Source organism: Varanus komodoensis, unplaced genomic scaffold (genome assembly GCF_004798865.1).
Source record: "Varanus komodoensis strain SLA01 unplaced genomic scaffold, ASM479886v1 scaffold117, whole genome shotgun sequence".
In the NCBI taxonomy this organism is placed as follows: Eukaryota; Metazoa; Chordata; class Lepidosauria; order Squamata; family Varanidae; genus Varanus; species Varanus komodoensis.
The window spans coordinates 157,186-177,233 of record NW_025335336.1 but is presented as its reverse complement, the minus strand read 5'-3'; the positions used below and the strand labels follow the sequence as shown (position 1 = coordinate 177,233).

Genomic DNA, 20,048 nt, shown 5'->3' with positions numbered 1-20,048 from the left:
GGGCGAGGACCCTCGGCTGAGCCACTTGGGCAGAGATGCCGAAATAGGGAGGGAGGCATTGTCCAAGATGACCCGGCGAAGAGAGTCCGTGCCCCCGATGTGCCCCCCCCCCGCCTGGGCCACGCCAAGGGTGTCCGAGCAGCCGCACGAAGGAACACAGGACAGTTCTCCATAGGAGGAAGCTTTTAATGGCTGCGCAGGAGCAGGACAGCTGCCCCCCCCAGGCCCCCCCATCACAGGGATCCGGCCGGGGCCACATCCATCAGCACGAAGCTCTTGATGTGCTGGAACTTGTTGCAGGAGAAGTCCACCTGCATCTGCACGGACCCTGCGCTGCGCGGGGTGAACTCGAAGTAGATTTTTGATTGCTCCCCAGGCGCCAGTCCAGCCACACTGCAAGAGAGGGGGAGACGGATGCAGGGGGCCCGCCAGAGTGGGGGCCCCGCATGTGCCAGCGCCATGACCGGCTGTAGCGAGGCTCCCTCCACCGGTGTGGCTGAGAGCTCAAGGAAGCCGTGCGGGCCAGAAGCCCCCCCCCCCCGCTCCTCAGTGCCCGTTCCCCCAAGAAGCTCAGCCCTGCTCCAGTCTTTCTCCTTGTGGAAGCTTCTTCCCCTCCCCCCACCGGAACCCCCCCCCCGGGAAGGGCCATGTGAGGAGCGGGAGAGCCTCTCCTCGCTGGGCCCCCAGCTCTGCCCGCTCCGCGTGGCAGGCCGTGGCCAGAGGCACCTGCAGCCGCTGCTGTGGGGGTGCTGATGGCCTGCTCCCGCCGGGGCTGGGCAGGGAGGGGCTCCATCTTGTGTGGGGAGCCAGACCCCAGACCCCCCGCCCCCGCCGCACTCACTTGATCTTGACCGCCTGGCCCATGAGCGTCACCAGCAGCACGCACTGGTCCACGGGCTCTGGCAGCGGGTTGGCATAGCAGATCTCGGCCGTGGCCGGCCTGTTGGCCACAATGCCGGGCGGCAGCTGCGGAAGGAGAGAGCCGTGCTCAGAGCCTGCGGCCGCCAGCGCAAGCCCCTCAGCGGGAGGGCAGGCAGCTCCCCCCACCCTGCCGGGGGTGCAGCCCAGGGCAGAACCAGAGGTCGCCCCAGCCTCTCCCTCCCCTCCTCCGCCCGCGTCCTCGTGCCCAGCCGTGGGGCGCTCCTCCGTGGCCCCTCCAGTCTTGCCTGGGGAGGCGGAGTGGGCCGTCCTCACCCGAGCCCTTCTGCCCGTGACACCAGTGGGACCGTTTCCCTTTGCAGAGGCAGGAGGGGCCGCCCTGATCCGCCCCGGACCGGGGCCACCGCGAGGGCAACGGCCGCCTCGCTCGCCCAAGCACAGTGGCCCTGGAGTGGGTCCCAGGCCGCCGGAGCGGTCTGCCAGCCGCGGCAGGCCAAGGCTTTCCCGTTCGAAGGCACCCGCCCAGCGTGCTTCCGCGTCGTCACCACGTGGCCTCTTCGTCCTGCCTTCTAAGGGCCTGTCTGAAGCTACCGCCATTCGCTGACTTGCAGCTTTCCAAAGCTGTCACTGTGCAAATGGGCCAGGGCAGCGGCGGCACCTTGGGTGCTTCCGGCTCGGCCCCTGGCTGCGGAGCACCCGCCTTGCAGCGCCTTCGCTCGGCTCCAGCCGTTTCCCACCTTGTGCCTCTCTGGACCGGCAGGACCGGCAACAGGGATCCGGGCCCAGGGAGCCTCTCGTTCGGACTACTGCTCCGCGCTGTGCATGGGCCTGCCCTGGCAAACAGCCTGGAATTGCAGTGGGCTCAGCCCAGGACGGCCTGCCGCCTCATGGGGACTCCCAGGCACAAGCACGTGCCCCCACGCCTCTTCCCCGCTCACGGGCTGGTCCAGGCCCACTCGAGGGCACCCACGGCGACTTGCAAGCCCCTGAAAGGCTCAGGACCTGGATGCCAGACCCTCAGCTCCTCGCCAGCCGTCCTCCTCTCCAGGAGCCCGCTGTGAAGGATGCAAGGGAGGCAGCCTCCCGGAGAAGGGCCTTTTCGGCGGTGGCGCCTCGGTCAGGGAACCAGTTCCAACTAGGTGCACCTGGTGCCGACGTTAGATACCTTTCAGCACCAGGCTAAAACCTTATTTTCTCAATATTTTAACTGCTATTACTTTATATTTTTAAGCTTATTTTATTTATATGACACTGTGGTTGTCTGTTTAATTGGATTTATGATTTAATTAATTCATATTATTGTTACTGGATTATGTAGTTGATTTTATATTCTGTTTTAGTGTCATTTAGTACTATTTTTATTGGGTTTATCCTGGGATTGTTAATCTATTTTGAAGTTGTATGTTATGTCTTAAACTATTTTAATGTGAGAGTCGTCTGACAAAAGGTATGGCATAAAAATGCTTTCAAGAAACAGGCAGCACGCTGTGGCTGCCCCTCAGCAGCGAGCCCTGTTCCGGCCCGTGGGCCTCCTTTCATCCAAATGCCTATGCCTCCCGTGCGGCCGGGGAGGACCAGAAGTTCCGCGCTCTTTCCAGTCTCCTGTGGAGGCTGCTGTGAGCGGAGAGGCAACTAAGATGCAGTCCAAGGCAGGGCAGCAGTCACCCTTTTTGGAATGTCTTTAAAAGGGTAAGTGCCAGGATACAGCCCAGGACTCGGTCTCTGCTGAAGGTGGGCTTGCAGAATACAGAGGCCTGCTTAAAAGGGGTCTCCCGGTGCCGCAGTTGACAGGAGGCCGGACAGGGACTGGTGGTCTTGGGCCCTTCGGAGCTCAAGAGCAGCAGAGGCTGGGAAAGGAGGGCCCTGCCCTGCCCTGCAGTGAGGCAGACACCAACTGGGCCGCCTTCCCTGTGAGCAGGCCAGGCGCAGAGTCCCCGGCCTCACAGGGCGCAGGCGTACAACCGATGGGGGGGAGTCTGTGAGGTGAGTCAGGAGCCACCCGGCCGTGGCCAGGTCATCTTCCTAGAGCTCGGGTGGCACGGAGCCTCCCGGCAGGGGCGGGCACCCGCGGAGGAGCGCGTTACCGTGATGGAGATGCTCGGGCTTGCCAGGGTGATGGCCTTCTCCACCAGCAGCTTCACCCCCTCAAAGATGTCGCACAGGGCCGTCACCAGGAGCTTCTTGTCGTCGGTCAGAGCCGCCCCGTAGTGGGCGTATGTGATGCGCAGTGGAATGTGCTTCTCTGGAAGGCCAAGGAGAGGGAAAGATGTGGCGCAGCCTCGCGTCCCCCCTCCTACATTTGGGGCATCGCCAAAAGAGCTTGGCCGAGCCCCGCTGGATCAGACGGAAGGGCTGTCTGGCCCCACGTGCCCCGTGCATGGTGGCAGCCCGGCGGCCCACGGAGCGTTGCAGGACCTCCTGCCCGCACCCCCCACAACCGGCATGTGCAGGCACACCGCCTCTGGGGGAGGAGGGAGCCGGTGGCCAGCAAGACTAGTGGGCCCTGACGCCTTCCCTTCCGCCATGAGCCTGTCCAGGCCCTTTTTAAAGCCGTCCGGATGGGCGGCCACCGCCAATGCCCATGGCAGCAAATGCCATTGGTTTGCCATACAGTACGGCGATGGACCCAGTTGGCCAGAGAGGCTGTGGGCTCCCCCACCCTGGAGGCATCCCAGATGCAACTGGACAGCCATCGGGAGAGGTGAGGTAATCTGCTGCCCTGCATTGGAAGGCAGTTGGACCCGGTGGCTCTCTGGATCCTTGCGACTCTACTCTTCTATGAAAGTATAATTCTAGAAGTCCTTCCTTTTCTCTATCCTAAACCTCCCACCAATCAGCTTCCTGGGATGACCTCGGGTGCGAGTTTTACAGGAGAGAGAGAGCGGTTCCCCCCTCCGCTTCCTCCACACTGTGCCTTACTTTAAACCCCTGTCATGTCTCCCGACTCACCCTTTTCCAGGCCGAACAGCCCCAGTCGTCGTCGCTGCTCCTCACGGGAGCTGCTGCAGCCCCTCTCCCTGCGCCTCTCCCTGCCTTTTCCATCCCCATCATGTCCCGAACCTCAGCCCTGACCATAAGCGCATTGTGGCCGCACTAAGGATTTGTGTGGGGGAAGGACCATCTTGGAGGGTCTCTGTTCTGTGCTGCCCCTAAGGGTGCCCAGCACGGAGTTTGCCCTCTTCGCCGCAGCTGCGCCCTGGGTGGCCTTTCCATCAAGCCACCCAGCCCCACCCGAGACCCCTTTCCTGGGCAGCCACTGCCAGCTCAGGCCCCATAGCGAATGCTTGAAGGCGAGCCTTTTGTGTGCCCCCAAATGCGGCACTCTGGGTGCTCTTGAACGGCGCCGGCCACCTTGGTGCCCATTCGCCCGGCCTGGAGAGATCCCTTCGGAGCTGCGCCGCACCCCTTCTGGTTTTACCCGCCCGGGAAAGTTTGGTGTCATCCGCAAACTTGCCCACCTCCTGCAGATCATTCATGAACAGGCTGAAAAGCATCCACCCTGATGCAGACCGCGTGGAGCTCCACTGGGGGAAGCGGCCACCTGTGCCCACCCTCGTCTGTTCAGTGAGAGCTCGAGATCCATGGCGGGACCCCTCCCCCACCCTGTTATTCCAAGCCTTCTCAGGAGCCCTTGGTGAGGGGCTTTGTCCAAAGCCCGTTGGAAGTCCAAGGGAAGAATGTTTCCTGGGTCTCCCTGCTGCACACGCCTGTCTTCCGTGCACTGCACGCGAAGGGGAGGGCATCCCTGGCCAAGCCGCTGCCCCCCCCCCCCCGGCCAGCTCTGTGGGCTGCCCTCAGCAAAGCCGTCGGTGGAGGGGAGCAGAGCCCTGCGTCCTCCCAGGGCAGCTTCCGTGTGGCCCAGCCTGAAGGTGGCAGTCCCTCCCCCAAGTCAAGCGCTCCCTTCCGGGGGGTGGGGTGCTCCAGCTTGAACGACCCCACTGGCGCCTGCAGAAGTGGCCGGGGAGCTGCAGGGGTTGCAGCTGGGGGCACAGTGGGGCTTCTCTCTCCCTGCTCTGGTCGCCCCCCCGCTTGCAGCCCAGAACTGGTGCCATAAGCTGCCCTGCTTGGGCCCTGATTCATGGCCCTCTGGCCTGGCCTGGCCTGGCCTGGCCTCCTCCTCCCGGTCCTCGGCTGCCCCTTTACGCAACGCTGGTGGCCTGCATCCCGGAGACCCACATCCGGCCACTGCACTGCCCCACGCGGCCCGGGAACGTGTGGCTTTGCGAGCGCTGCTGAGCGCATGGTGGCACCTCCAACCTCGGCACCCTCGGTGCTTCCCCTGCCTGGCAGTAGTTCTCTGCCACCGCCGCTTCGGGGCGGCAGGCTGTGGCAGCGGGGCCCGTGGACATTCGCGCATCTCTCTCCCCGGGTCTCTCCTGAGGGACGGCCCCGAGCGCCGCTACCTTCTTTAGGGTTTAGGCTGACGGAAGTGGCTTCCTTCAGGATCTCCCTGACCGCTGTCCGTGTGTACAGAACGCTGGAGACGCTGATGTTCACCGCGACCCTCTTGGGCACCACGGACAAGTTGGCAAGGGTGAGGACCAGCTCGATGTCCTTGCCCAGCACTGGCGGCTGCCTGAGCTTGAACTTCCCAAAAATCTCTGGGTGGGCGATTAGCTCCGAAGTAGCTGCCTCAGAGGTGCTGGCTCGTCTCGCACCGAGGCCCGACACCTCGGCACAAGCCTTTCTATACACGCTTCTTTCCTCGGCAGAGCCTGTGCGCGGAAAGGAAAGAGGAGAGCTCAGGCCCAGCTCCCGGTCCCTCTGCCCGCACCGCAGGTCTGCCCGGAGCTCCCTGCTCCCACCCACGGCCACTTCCAGGGGGACCCCAGAGAGTCTCTGCCGTAATGAATGCAGCTGCTTGAAGGCATCGCAGGACCGTTGTTTCCACTCTGAAATGCAGGCCTCTTCTGCTGGTAGAAATGGTCTTGCTCTTGGATGCACACCTGCCCCTTTGGAGGGCTGTCAGGGAAGCCTGAGGTAATGCTGGCCGGAGGCCACACCGATCTCCTAGCTGGGTCGCCCAGAGTGGAAGAGGAGACTCATGGGGGACCTGCTAGCAGGTGAATTGGAAGGGGCCCAGCGGAGGGCAACACAATGATCCAGGTTTGGAAGCACTGCCCTGTGAGGAGAGACGGGGAGAACTGGGCACGTTCAGCCTTGGGAAGAGAAGGCTGAGGGGGGACAAGGTGTCCCTGTAGAAGTCCCTCCAAGGCTGTCACAAAGAGGAAGGTGAGGATCTCTTCTCGCTGGTACCAGAGTGCCGGACACGGAATAATCAGTTCAAGTTGTGACAACCCAAATTCAGGCTGGACATCAGGAAAAGCTTCCTCATGGTCAGAGCAACATAGCAATGGGACCGGCTGCCTGGGACCAGCTCTCCTGTGAGTTCTCCCACAGGAGAGACCTTCAGAAAGGAACTGGCAGCCCTCTGAGTGGGAGGGTGTAACGTGGTGTCCTGCAAGAGCAGGCATTGGACTCGAGGGCCTTCCTGGCCCTCCCAACTCTGCTCTTCTAAGAGGCAATGACTGCGATGGTCCTTTGGGGAGTGCCGGGGGGGCGTCTTCCCCCAGCTTCCCACTGCTCTCAGGAGCAAGCAGCAAGTTTGCGGGGGTGGGGGGTTGCTTTTGGGCACCACACAGGGAGGAGCGAGGATGATCTCCAATTGATGGAGGCCACAGGAATGTGTGAACCCACAACATGGGGGCCGACCAGCCTCACAGCAGTGTTGCTGTGGGTTCAGGGTGAGAGTGGGAGAGGAGATCACGAGCTTCTTGGAGAGGAAAGGATGCACGACTACTAAAGAAGCGCGTGCCACTGAGAGGCCAGTCGGCTGCCTCTGCCTCCACAGGAGGAGGAGACGTGCCCGCGCCACAGCCCGCTGCAGCTCCAGAGCTGCGAAGTCGCACTGTTTCAGGTGTGTGGCCAGACGGGTGAGGTGCTGGAGTGCGCCGGCGGCCTCGCAGAGCCGGACTGTGGGGTGGGCAGGAGGGCCCTTCCCTCTCCAGGGGCCATTCGGGAGCCAGAGTCCTCAGGGCAAATGCCCACGGGGAGCCAGTGGGAGCACTGGGGGGGACGGGCCTCCAGAGCCCCCTGTGCCCGAGGGCTAGTCGGACACAGCCCCGCCCCCACAGAGCCAACCCGGCTCCTGCGGCATCCGCACCGTCCGCAGAAGCGGGTGATGCCCTGCAGGTGCTCTGCCAGCGAGCCTTCCCTGCACCTGCTCCGCCAGGTGGCTGCGGGCTGGCCTCTCGCTCGACGCCAAAAGGGCCTGCAGTGGAGGGAAAGGCCCTTCTGCCCCTGCGGTGTCTCGGAGACGGAGGGCGCCCTGACAGCGCGGAGCCTCCCGGCGTGCCTTGGGTTCGGCGCGGGGCGAGGCGTCTCCGCTGGCCCTCCTTCCCACCGTGACGCAGGGCCGCTGCGTGGGCCCCTCACGTGCCCGTCTCTTGCTCCAAGCACCTGCCACCATGTCAGCCAGCCCGAGGAGCCCCGGGGCGTCAGACGTGGCTGCTGCGGCCACGTCCTGCCCTGCGTGGGCTGGTCACGGCGCCCCCGAGGGACACGTGCCTGGTGGCTTCACACACACCTTCTGGGAACTTGTAGTTACTGGTGATGTCCACACGGAAATTGCTGCCCACGGCTTTGGTGCTCATGGCGGTGCCAATGGAGACGGTGTCGCAGTAGACGCGGGTCTTGCTGCCATCCGCCTGGACGACCCACCGGTTGATGTCAGAGTTCACCTCGCCGTACACAAAGACGACGTCGTAGTTCGTCCGCACGTCCCCGTGCTTGACGGACACGACCGAGGCTGGGCCGCACTGGTAGATCCCTGGAGGGGAGCAGAAGGGTGTGCATCACTGCGCCGGGAAGGCAGCTGGCGCTCCTGCAGGAGGCTGCGCGGGGCTTTACCTTGGCTCTTCTCCTGCGGCGTTGAATCGATCACTTGCCATCCCCCGTATGCCGCCCCCAGATCCGCTCGGACGAACCAGCTCTCGTTCCAGACGTGGTAGTCCCTGGGAAGGATGAGGGACAGAGGTGATGCAGAGGCAGCAGGCCAGCCTGGGCGCCGGGAAGCACCCCCTCCGCGCGAACCAGCCACGTGCATCAGCGGGGAAGCTCGCTGGGGGGCGCGGCTGTTGTGTGGCCAAGCAGCTGGGAGCACCTCTGCTCCTGTGGGGGAGCTCTCCCAGCCCCCGGGCCCAAAGATGGGATAAAGGAAGCGAGGGGGACGGCTGCCAGGAGGCGCCCAAGTGGCACTTTTGGTGGCTGTCGCCGGCTTCCCTGCCCCCCTGGGACAACTTGTGGGAGGCCCGGGACTGTCCTGAGCAGGGGCAACAGGCCAGGGAGAAGGCGCCTCGGCCCCCACTCCACGTGCGGCTGCGCTTGCTTGGGCCCACCCACAGGAGAGGCCAGGAGGACGTGTCCTCCACAGTCAGTGGCCTCGGGTCCAACTCCCCACTGAGCCAGTCAGAGGACACTGCCCAACGGGTCTGGGGACCCTGGGATGCTGGGAGCCAAGCAATCAGGGATCGAGCAACCAGAGCGAGCAAACAGGAGTTGGGCAGCGGGGGTTGGAGTCCCAACCTTTTTAACTTTTTCTCTTTTTGCTTTCTTTTTTCCCTTCGGTTTCCCCCTCCTTTTTTCCTTCCATGTAATACACTCCCGTTTACTGGCAGGACTGTGCCGTTAGCCTCTGGGGAGACGGGAGAAAGCCCTGGGTGTCCCCGCAGGCCCAGCAGCTGGAACCAAAAAGGCCTGCTCTTAGAAACAGAAACAGAGCGAGTCAGAAGGGGGCTCCCGGGCCATCTAGTCTGACCCCTGGCTCCATCCGACTCTGCTCACGACATGCCCACCATGTGCATGCCCAGCGTCTTCTGATTGGGTCACTTCCCAAATGGACTGTGGGAATGCTCTGGACGCGGCCTGTCTTGACTTTAGCAAAGTTTTCCGCAGAGGTGCCACGACATCCTGATGAGCAGGCCTGCTAAACGTAGGCTAGATGCAGAACAATCAGGTAGAGACCTAGAGCTGGCAACAGAATCCGATGCAAGGAGTGCTCGCCAGTGGCACTTTCTCAAACAGAGGAGAGGGAACGAGTGGGGAACCAGCCCCAAGCCAAGTTCTCTTCAGCACATTCATCAATGGGGAAGAAAAGTGAACAATTGTCAGAGCTGCAGATAGCCCGGAAGACAGAAAGACACGCCAAGGTGCTTTTGATAGGTTGGAACACAAGGCTAAGAACACGAGAATGACATTCAAGAGGGACAAATGCCACGTTCTGCACCCAGGAAAGAGAACCCAAGTGCACCCTTCCCTTACAAGATGAGGAAAACGTAACTCAGCTGCCCTGCAAGTGAGAAAGAGCCTGGAACCCGGTCGGCCCCCAGCTGAAGATGAGTCAGCCACGCGGTGTGGCTGCAAGAGGGGCAGACTGGGCCGCACTGGCAGAAGCATCGCTTCCGAACCCCGTGGCGTGCGCGTTCCCCTTTGCTCAGCACTGGCGGGGCCGCCTCTGGAGCCCTGCACACAGCGCTGGGCACCACAGCTCAGGGGAGACGCAGACAAGCTGGGGAGGGCTCAGAGGAGGATCCGGGGACGGGAAAGCAAGCCCTGTGAGGTGAAGGGAAGAGTGAGGGGAGACCGAGTCGCTCTCTTGAAGTCCTTGAAAGGCTGCCACACCGAGGGAGGACTGAATCTCTTCTCAATTATCCCAGAGTACAGGACCCAGAATAAAGGTTGCCACTTGTAGCAAGCCAGGTTCTGGCTAGAGATCAGGAAAACCTCGGGGCTGGTGGAGCTGTGTGGCAACGGACCCAGTGACTTAGGTGGGCTCTCCCACACCGGAGGCGTTCAAGAGGCGGCTGGGCAGCCACATGGGCAGGATGGTTTGGCTGGGTGTCCTGCACGGAGCAGAGGGATGGGCCCGATGGCCCTCCGGCCCCTTCCCACGCAACCCTTCCCGGATTTCATGCACAATGGGCAAATTCCTCGCACCCGGCCGCAGCCTTCAGGCCGTCCTGGAGGGGGCAGCGTGCCTGTCAGTGGGGAAACTGGTGCCTGCCACCCACCAGGACGACTGGCCGGAGCAGCACGCGGGCCGTGCCTCTTTGGCCAAGCAGAGCGCTTGTGGGACTCGCCTCCGGGACCCCCACACTGCCGGTCATGCTGGAGGGCACTGCAGGACTCGGGGCTAGACTGAAGCCCACTGGCCGCTCGCTGGGGCACCTCATTCTGGCACTGAGCCCAGCCCTTGTTTCCGGCAAGCGCGACCCACAGCGGCCCTTCTGCAGCCCTTAGACGCGCCCAAAAGCCCCCGAGGTCTTAGGAGGGCCGGAGGAGGGGCAGCTAGTTGAGTGGATTCTGCTTCGTCTTGGTGAGCCTGAATGTTGCTTCGTCTTGGTGAGCCTGAATGTTGCTTCCAAGTGGCCCGGTTTGACTTGAGGTTTCCAAGCACTTCGCTTGTTTCTAGTGCCTCGGAAGGTTTCGGTGCTGACGGCCAGTTTGGTGGGCGGGTGCCAGGAAAGGCCACTGCCCGAGTCGTGCGGCGTCAAAAGGTCTTCCTAGCAGGAGGTAGTTCTGCCTCTCCTGGAATTCAGCTTCTCGATGTTTGATTCACAATTATGATTACTGGGGAGGGGAATTGGTTGCTGTTATTGGGCCAGATGCCAAAGAGGACACAACTCTGCTGCGATTGTTCCACAGCAGAAGGGGTTTCCGCAGGCGTTGCCTTCATTCCCTCTGCAGCACAATTCTCTGCACTGTGGGAACCCCACTGGCCGGGCTCGCGGGATCCCCCGATTAGCGGCCCCTTCAGGGGTGTGCAGGAGTGGCAAGGCAGGATAGAAAGATTGCAAGAGTAACACGAACAATGTTCTAGGCCTGAAAACGGACCGATCCCGGCCGCACAGCTCAGATCGTTCCCTTGCTCATCATGTAGCTGATGGACTGCGAGGCTTGCCTGGGCACTGCCCCCCGCCCCACAGCAAGCCAGTCTGCTGCTTTCCTGGCCCCCTCGCTGACCCCCGGCTTCCTCTGGGAAAAGGACTCTGCATCCAAGGTGGCTAATGGGGGAGAGCCGCGCCCTGAACTGTTCCCTCTCCCAAGAGAAGCTCCAGACTCTTCCTGCCTCCAGCAACAGAGTCCTTCGGGGGCTGCTCTGTGAGAAGGCATTCAGAGCTGGAGCACGAGGCCGAGTTAACGCACAGCAAGGCCTCGGACCTGCCTAATTCTGCTTCTTGCGAAGGAAGGCCAGCCTGCGGCCCAAGCCATTCTGCTCCTCTGTCCTCACGCTTTCAAGAGAGACTTGGCTGGTCCTGCGGGCATCCTCAGAGTGGCCACCCAGCCCAGCCCTCCCACCCACCGCTGGCTGAGCGAGCGAGCGAGCGAGCAGCATTACCAGACCGAGTCTTGCCCAATGTTGAGGCTCTTGCCCGAGGCGTCATAGTACTTATCGATGCTGAGGTTCCGGTCTGCATCGTGGGCGGAGTTGAAGTTCGTGATCAGGCGGGTTGGGATGCCGAGGCATCGCAGCACTGGAAGGAGAACAGGCGGTGTTGCTGGGCTCCTGCGGGGGCCCCCTCCCCTCTCCCCCAGCAAGCGCACCTGTGCCGGCCACCCCTGCAAAGACCCAGCACTGGCCATACTGGACGGGCTGGTAGTTGGTCTGGGCCCACTTCCTCAGGATGTCCAGGCTTCCTTCCCACCGTGAGGGGTTCTCGTGGTGCGCAAAGTTCTCGCTCCACTTGCCCTCGAGGACTCCGTTGTCGTTGTCGTTCCCGTTGACCTGAAGCCGAGAGCCTCCGTGAGCACAAGGGGGCAGTCGGGGCGCTGGGCCAGGCAGGCTCTCCCGGCCTGCAGGCCTTCCTTGGGGCCGGGGGCGGCTGTCCAGGCCTTACCATGGAGCTGATCACACGGCCCACGTATCGAGGGTCGCCTCTACGGGATGTGTCTCCAGCCGGGTCCTGGCGGTGGTACAGGCTCAGGTCGAGAAGCACGAGGCAGAGGTTGAGGATGTTCTCTTGAAACTGCGGGGAACACGGCAGGCCCGCTCAGTGCCGGGGGCATGGGCCCCACGCACGCCCCTTGCCGCCGGCTCCAGGGCTGGGAGCGCGTCTCGGGCCCTTGCGTCGGTTGGGGAGGGCTGCTGCACGGGAGCCTCAGCGCGTGGGGCCAGCGCCAGGCCACCGTGGCCCTGCGGGTGGGTGCCCCGTGGCCCTGCACCCACGGACGGGCCTTTCAGTGGCCCTCCGGGAGGCGGAGAATCTCGTCCGGGGCTGACCTCCAGGGCTCTCCCGGCAGGTCCCCGAGTGCGGTCCGGGGCCCTGCTGCCCCGGGCGCTCTCCTCCCTGGCCCTGCCGAGGCAGCCGCAGCCCACGAGCGGAGCAGGGCAGCCCCCCACTCACCTGGCCGAGGTACCACCCTCGCGCTTGGATGTACTTGGCGTTGCCCACGAAGATGACCCCATTTTCGTTCAGGACGTATTCCTGCCGCTCGGCCTCGTTCCCCAAGTGGACGGGGTCCCCTGCGGGAGAGGCGGCAGTCAGAGGAGGCAGGCCGGCCCAGCGGAGCAGCAGCGGGGAGCAGGGTGTGGAGGCCTCCCCGGGGCCCACCTGGGGCTCTGGTGCCTCCCCACTGCCGCTCCCTTGACGGGGCAACCCCAAGTGGAGAAAGGGAAGGACACTGTCTTCCCATTTCCCACCCTTTCAGGACTAGGAGCCCCGGAGAAACCGCAGGCGAGTGCCAGCCCCCCCCCCCCCATTTGGGGCAGGGGGTCTTTCAAAAGCACTTCCTCATTCTTCAAAATGGGGCTCTGGACAGGCCCAACCCGGGGCCCTGGTATGCATGCATCAAAATCCCAAATCCCAAAATCCTGGCCCAAAATCCATCAGCGGAGTCCAGTCTCCCTCCCCTCCCCTTCCCATCCCTCCTTTTAAAAGGATCAACATTCTGCAGTGCCTCGCGGTTCCCTGACCAGACGCCCAGCCGAAAGGCCTCCCAGGCCCAGCAGCATCCCAGCCAGGGCCTGGCCAGCTCCTTCTCGAAAGGATATGGGCTGGGGCTGGGCCTGGGGCCTGGCGCTGGGCCTGGGGCTTGGTTCCTGGATAGCCCCAGGCAGCACGGGAGGCTGCGTGGGCAACAGCAATGGCCGTGCCAGGGGCTTCTGCAGAGCAGGGCAGGAGGCTGCAGCCACCGCCGCCCTTCTGTCCCCCAGCTCCACACTTCTGGACTGCATCCCAACACGGCATTTGCCCTCTGGCGGCTGCATCACTTTGTTGGCTCACGTCTAGCCTGTTTCCCACAATCACTCCGAGATCTTTTCCTTGTTCGGTTCTGTTGAGCCGCCTATTCCCATCTTGTTCCTATGTACTTGGTCTCTTTTTCTAAGGTGGAGGCCTTGGCACTTGGCCCTATTGAATCTCCTTCTGTTGCTTTCAGCCCAGTGTTCAAGTTTATCAAGATCGCCCCGGATCTTCCTTTTGTTTTAGGGTGTTTGCTATTCCACCCAGTTTTGTACCATCTGCAAATCTGATTATCTTTCCTTGTACTTCCTCATCCGAATCGTGAGTCATGTTGGAGAGCGCTGGGCCCAGGACTGTCCCCACCTCAGGCAAGGGCTGAGCGAAGACAAGCCAAGGGGAGGCAGACCTGCTGGTGCCCCGCAAGGCTTGGGGCACTTCGCAGCGCTGTGGCGCTCGTGGGATCGATGGGGGGTCCAGGCGCCAGTGAGGGCTTCAATTCGCCATCCTCCTGCGATTCCCACCACGTTGCCCAGCTTTTCCTCACCCTAGGAAAGGATCTGCTACGGGGTAAACCAGAGCGGCCGTCCAGGGCCTCCGGACGGGCGGCACCCACTGCCCCTCCCTGCCAGGCCTCCCTTGCCTCTTCGCACGCTGGCCAGGCAGGGCCGGGGTGGCAGACACAGGCCGAGCTTACCTGTGCACCACGGGTTGAAGAGCAGGATGAACTGCCCCAGGAACCGGGCTTGTGCCTGGTTGCCGCAGATCACCTGCAGGCTCAGCTTGTAGCGCCCGATGGGTGCCGAGGCAGGACTGCTGATGAGGAAGTTCACGCAGTTGGAGGTGCTGGATTCTTGCGCTGCGCTCCACGCGCCGCCGACCAGCGTGCCGGAGACAGGAAACACGGCCCTGGTGTGATGGGACTCGGAGGGAGCCTTCCCTGTCGGTTGGACAGAGGTGAGGCGACGGCTGTTTCCGACCTGAGCCACGCGACCCGGCCCAGGCAGGCTGCGGCTCTTCTGCTGGGACCCCACCAGGTGGGCATGGCGCCACGGGTCTGCGGATCGTGGTGCTTGGGCGCGGGACCGGGCTATGTGTGTGGCCCTCCACACAGCCCCCGGCCCCCTGCACCACCAGCAGGGGGCTTCTTCCAAGAGCTCGGCAACACTGGGAATGGTCTTTGGGGAAACTCCGAGCCGGGAAGGGAGCGCGCATTGGCGCATGCATCTGGCTCGGGGCTAAGGCTGCGTCCTGGGGGAGGCCAGGGCTGTCCTGCAAGCAGGTGAAGGAGAGCAGCGGACGCAGGGCATTACCTGTCTCTGCTACGAAGGCGAAGGTCTCCCCTTTTTGAGGATACCTGTTGAAGTACACGGAGAACTGGAAAGGCTGTCCTCGGCGGACCGTCAGCTCTTGGCCGACAAAGCGGTCGGTGTGATGCGCCCCCATGTTGGCGGGAAACTGCCAGTTGATTTGCGTTGGTGTCAGATCTATGGGAAGACCACCAGAATAGCCGCGGTCTACAGCGGGTCGGCGGGGAGGCCTGCCTGGCTCAGAGGAGCCCTCCGCCCGGACCGGCCTCCTCCTCACTGGGCTTGTGCAGCTGAGGGGCTGCTCTCCGGTGGCAGAGGGCCAGGAGGCCACGGCCATCCTGCCCAGCCAGCGCCCGGCCGAGCCCCCTTGACAGGACAGCTTACGTCACGCAATTAAGTTCAACCCTAACACCCAAAGCCCTGCAACAGGACTGAATCAGGAGACAGGCAGCCTAAAACCACATCAAGTTCAGGACTATTGTGGGTGCTTTTTAATTATGCAAATGACTTGTCTGTTAATTAGCTGTGCAAAGCGCAGCATTTCCAGTTAGAAGAGGAGTGAGCAGTCGGCCGCTGCCCACAAACAATTCGGCTGCCAAGGAAGCCTCACGCAGTGGAAGGAAGAAGAAACGCGGTCAGAAGCTGGCTGGTGCTGCTGCTCCCTCTTTGCTAAAATCAATTTTCAAATTAACTAAAAGATTCCTTGCAAAAAGAATTCTGGGGAAGGCCTTGCCAGAGCACACAGCCGAGCAGGCCCGCTCTCCCGGGAGACTGTCCTGAAAGAGGGACGTGCCCTGCTGTGGGGTCAGAGCAAGGAGACACCTCTGGCCAGCGCCCCGTTCCCCAAAGTGGCCACCCGAGGCCCGGGGAGCCCCCATGCAGGGCCAGAGGCACCGACGCCAGGCCAGGAAATGCTGCGAGGCGCTGGAAGCAGCCGGCAGCTGGCAGGAGGTCCTGCTGCGCCCTGGGCCCGGCAGAGGGCTGTGGGGCTGCCGCGCAGCGCAGCCTGGGGCCTGACCAAGCCCCAGACCAAGGCCGGGTGGGGGGCTGCTTTTTCAAGCTGCCGTGTGTGCAGCTTTCCTGTCGGGGTGATGCCACTTCCCCTTCGCCCCCAAATCTGGGTCTGCTGAGCATGTAGACACAGGACTCTCTCCCGGAAGGAGGGAGGGCCATCTTCTGACAGGAAAGGTGACAGAGGGGGCACTTCCCAGTAAAGGAGTCCCAGGGAGGGGCTGGGCTGGGCAAAACTAGGGAGGCAATGTTATGCTGCCTTTCAAGGCAGCGACCAATCGCGCCCGGATTTTAAAAACTACCCTTAACAAACACACAGCAGGAAGGAAGAAGTCCAAGCGCAGGAAGGGCAGGAGAGGCGCGCAGCGGGTCCACGGCGCCCCCAGGCCCGCGCTCGCCTGCTAGCTGCGGCCCGGCCTTGCCCGCTGTGCCCTGCACAGGCGGGCGAGCTGCCCCAGGTGGGATGCATCCAGCGGGGCACTGGGGGCCTTCTCCGCCAAGCGGGAGGGCGGCCGCTGCAGCCCCCGTGCTCCCTGCGAAGAGCCTCCCGCAGACCTGCCCTGGGTCTCCCAGCCGCCAGCATCGGGGGCCCTTCAGGCCTGAGTATTGCAGACGAAGGGCTGAACGTCTCCCTCACCACCTCCTCCCAACCTGTTTAAACTTTCCTCAGAGGAGAACTGCTCCAAAGCCTTCCACATTAGAGCTGTCTTCCTCCTCACTCATTCAAACTCGAAAACGTCCTTTTTCAGATGAAGCAACCAGCAGGTTACATGATATTCTGCGTGCAGTCGCAGCAAAAATTCACATCACGGGAATATAGTCTGGGCAGGTCTATTTTCAGTGCCTTCCTTAATTCTGCCCCGCGTGGCTCAGTTCGCCTTCTTGGCCGCAGCTGCACGCTGGGCAGGCGCTCCCAAAAGCTGCCCGCCACTCGCCCAGGGCCCCTTCCCTGCCCTGTGCCCTCCTGATCCAGGCCGCTTCTGATTCTGTGGGAAGGCATCCCCCCCCCGAAACCCTGAAGTCTGGGGGCCCCACCAGCTCCATCCCTCTGTTTGGAGAGAGATTGCAAAAGCGCAGCAAGGGAAGCCAGCCGCACCTGCTGAAGGAGGAGATTTAAATTTCTGGAATGGGGGAAATGGCAAAGTGGGTGGGAGAAGCTCTTTGAGGTAGCCAAAGTGCTTCTCTGGGGGGGACTCTCAGCCACACCCTCCCACAGGAAATGCCATCACTTGGCACATTCATGGAGGCCCAAGCGGGAAGATTGGCACTGGGTGCCCAGCGGTGACCACAGGCACCTGGCCGGCCAAGCAGCTAGCAGGGGAGAAGCGGCCAGGAAGTCGCAGGGGCTTCCGTGATGGCCCAGGGTGGCTAGGCATCTGGGCACCATGCACGTGGGAGACAGTCCCTGGCCAGCTCTGCGGCACATGGCCAGATGACCGCCATCTTTCCGGTTGTTCAGCTGCCCAAATTTGCTCCTAGTCGGCAGCACCAGGCAAAATGCCCCCGAAGGAACCCGCCAGAAGCCGGCCACCCCGCTTCCCCAGCCTTGCGAGGATCACCGGCCAGCAGGCACCAGGGCAGGGCAGGGCAGGGCAGGGCGATGGGAGGCTGCCGCTTCCATCCAAACTCACACGCCATCCTGGCCAGCGACTTCTCTCTCTCCGGCGCTGCTGGGCGAGTGTCTCTCACGGCTTGCCTTCCACCTGCTGTGCTGGGTGTGATGTGATGTGAGGCTCTCACGTCGCCAAGCCCTGTCAAATACCTGCCTGCAATTAGCCGGTTCCTATAATCTGTGGCTGCGCGAGGCCAATTTTCCTGTTCCAGGGGAGGTGTGGCTGGGGGAGGAGAGCCATCCCTGCTTACTCAGAGGAAGTGCATTCTCCTGCACCGGGATGCCGCATGGGGCTTCCTCTGGGGCGTTCCGAGGCAACGCGTCAGCCCAAAGACGAGGAAGTGGCTGCAGCGGGGGACAGGCCTCCTCTGCCCCCAGACTGCTCCTCGCCTCGCCCGCTGCACCCCTTTCGCCCAGTCGCACCTGGAGGGGGGCTTCCCTGTTCGGGAGTGCGGCCCACTCCGTGTTGGCCTCCCCGCAGGGCGCTGCCACGCTGCCTGCTTGCCCCTCGCCAAAGCCCTCGGAGGCTGCCGGGCCGGCACCGACGCTCCCTGCGTGCTGCAGCTCAGGCTCGAGCGGAGAGGGGGACGGAGGATGCCCCGAGAGGGACGGGGCCCCTCGAGCCACTTGCCAGAAGGGCCCCTGCACTCGTTCCAACTCTCGTTCCTTGGTGGGTTTTCCACAGTAAGCGAAGGGCGGGACACGGTGGGGAAACGTGGGAGGGCCACAAGTGGGGGGCAACGGCCTCTGAATTCCCTGGAGAACGTCTGCAAGCAAGGCGAGGCCATGATCCGGCAGGAGCCTCGCCTGGACGCCCCGCCGCCGTGGCCTTTCCAGAGGACCGTCTCTCTTTGGCCGGTGGGCCCCATCCCGAGCCCCTGGCCCTGCCGCCCCCTGTTCCTCAGCTCTGCCGCAAAGCCACGGCGGGAAGCAGGGAACAGGGTGGCGATGGCTTCGTGGAAAGGGAAACGCCTTCTGCTGCGTGTGCTTAGTTCCCCTTGCCTCTCCAGAGGCTACAGAGTTATTCCCCATCCCCTGGAGAAACTCGCGGGCCCTGTGTTCGGACGTGGGCCCTCCGCAGGCTCTGAGGGAACGCTGGCCAGCCACAGCTTTGGCCTCTTGGTATCGGCCCCCTTCTTGTGTCCCTGCCCTTGAAGACTCCCCCCACCCCCCGCCGCCCGCAGCATCGGGATGACTCTCCTCTCCCGTTGCTGTTGCTCCGGCCAGCTCATCACACCGTCCCCGCCTCAGTAATTGCCGGGACTCCTGTCCCCTGGGCTCTCCCGCCTGGCTTCCGCCAGGACACTCACCGCTCTCTTCCGAGAAACCGGCTGCGTGTGCTGAGGCAGCAGGGAAGCTTTGGGTGCGACCAACCACCTGCTGCGGCTCAGCCGGCACAGCTCACCCCACACCCTCGCTACGGGCTGTGCTGCGGGGCGCACGGTCCAGGTCTCCTTCCAGCTCCGGGACTCCTCCAAGCCACCATCACTGCCCTTCTTCAGCCAAAGAGCCTGACCCATCCGCGCTCACACGCCCCTTCGCTGCTGGCAGCCATGCTTGTCCCGGCCCAAAATTCCCGTCCAATCCCAGACAGGTTTTCTTCGCAGATGTTATCTGCCTGGCTTGCCTTTCTGGTTTGGAGATTTAGCAAACCAAATCCTGGGGAGGGGCACTTGTGTCCCTGGTTATTTCCTCCCTTCTTCGCAGGGAAGTGTTTCGGTCCAGCCCAGCTCCGCGCTGGATCCTGGAAGTGTGCCACCGCATGAGCAATGCTGTTCCTCATTCCCCACCCAACTTAATGGTCCTGATGTGGAGCACGGCCCTCGACCGGAGTAAGTAACCTGCCCTGGAAGCTCTCCTGAGTCATGGCATGCCCGGGAGTCGCAGGCTGGCTAATTGCACTCAGGAATGCCGTCCTCCGCCGGGATGGAGGACTTAACTTCCCCCAGCTTCCTTCTCCACCCCAGCCAAGAACTTCCAGCTTCCTTCCCTTTCTTGGCACCCAGGCTCACAGTGATGCAACCCTTACCTACGATGCTTCACCTTTCTTCTCCCCCTGACCCTGCTGCTCCACAGAAGAAGCCAATCTCTGGAGAAAATGGTCTTGGGACTGAATCTTGGGTGCTTTCTAGTACCGCTCACCACTTCCTCCTTTGGGGAGTTTTATGCCAAGGACAAGGCTGGAGGAAGCAGTGGGGGGGCTGCAAGTGGGAAGCAAAGTTGCCTGGACCCTGGTGAGCTCCCGGACGCAGGGCCCGGGGACCCCACAAGAAAGCCGCCTCGCCTGGAGGTCCCCCTTGCAGGCCCTGGAAGTTCAGGAAGTTCCTCCCACAAGACACGTCAAATAAGCTGGACACGTGGGCAGCTGTTCTGCCCTCTCCTGGTAGCCTGCTCACTGCTCCACGAGAGAGTGGCGTGACTTGACTCGGGCACAAGCACACAGGGTCACGGCAATGTCCCCTCCACTTCAGAGGCCCTTCCGCACCACCACCACCTGCTCCCCAAACACAGCCCTGCTTTGCACAGAGCCCTGCCGAAAATGGTTCCACCTGGTGGGAGGGACCGTCATGCGTGCCAAACATTTCGGGGCCGGACTGTTGCCGCGCATCTTCACCTCCTGGCTAGTGAGGCAGCCCGTCCTTGGCAGCCAGTCCCACAGGGACTTTGGGGAAGCCACAGGCCTGCCAGCATTACGGAAGGCCCACCCGTGGTCATGGCGGGCGCCCCGTGCGGGAGGTGCATACGGGAGAGCAACAGGGCCTGAAGCTCCCGTCTGAGCCAAGGCGCAGAGCCGCCTGCAAAGAGAGTGGCACTGAAGCCCGTGCTGAGAGCAACGCTGTGGCAAAGGGTTGCCTGGCTGAGCTGGAGGCCCTGAGAGGAGAAAGCGGCCACACGCGGTCCCTGCCGGCCGTGCCTGCCCCAGAGCTCAGGCCGTCGGGGCAGCTGCTGCGCTGGCTGAGGAGAACCGAGCGCGGGCTCTGATAAGAGCGGGCCTCTCCC

At 62.8% G+C, this 20,048-nt stretch overlaps 1 protein-coding gene across 1 annotated transcript; it reads right to left on the bottom strand.

Annotated features, from left to right (window-relative positions):
* Nucleotides 1-233: 233 nt before the first annotated feature.
* Nucleotides 234-18,568, bottom strand: LOC123018839 (protein-glutamine gamma-glutamyltransferase E-like). Its single transcript, XM_044421275.1, has 14 exons — nt 18,454-18,568; nt 17,300-17,815; nt 14,429-14,602; nt 13,813-14,055; nt 12,282-12,400; nt 11,775-11,903; nt 11,482-11,662; nt 11,276-11,411; nt 7,789-7,892; nt 7,466-7,708; nt 5,283-5,594; nt 2,964-3,121; nt 842-966; nt 234-393 (listed from the first exon to the last, which is right to left on the bottom strand). The coding sequence occupies exons 1-14, from the start codon at nt 18,566-18,568 to the stop codon at nt 234-236; spliced, it is 2,715 nt and encodes a 904-aa protein (XP_044277210.1).
* Nucleotides 18,569-20,048: the final 1,480 nt, after the last annotated feature.

Excerpts from the sequence above, each read along its gene's own strand:
- LOC123018839 (XM_044421275.1), bottom strand. The coding sequence starts at position 18,568 with ATGGGTCAGGCTCTTTGGCTGAAGAAGGGCAGTGATGGTGGCTTGGAG. Across the intron at positions 5,595-7,465 it reads TAACTACAAGTTCCCAGAAG|GCTCTGCCGAGGAAAGAAGC; the intron begins GTGTGTGTGAAG and ends TTCCGCGCACAG. Across the intron at positions 394-841 it reads GGCCAGGCGGTCAAGATCAA|TGTGGCTGGACTGGCGCCTG; the intron begins GTGAGTGCGGCG and ends CCTCTCTTGCAG.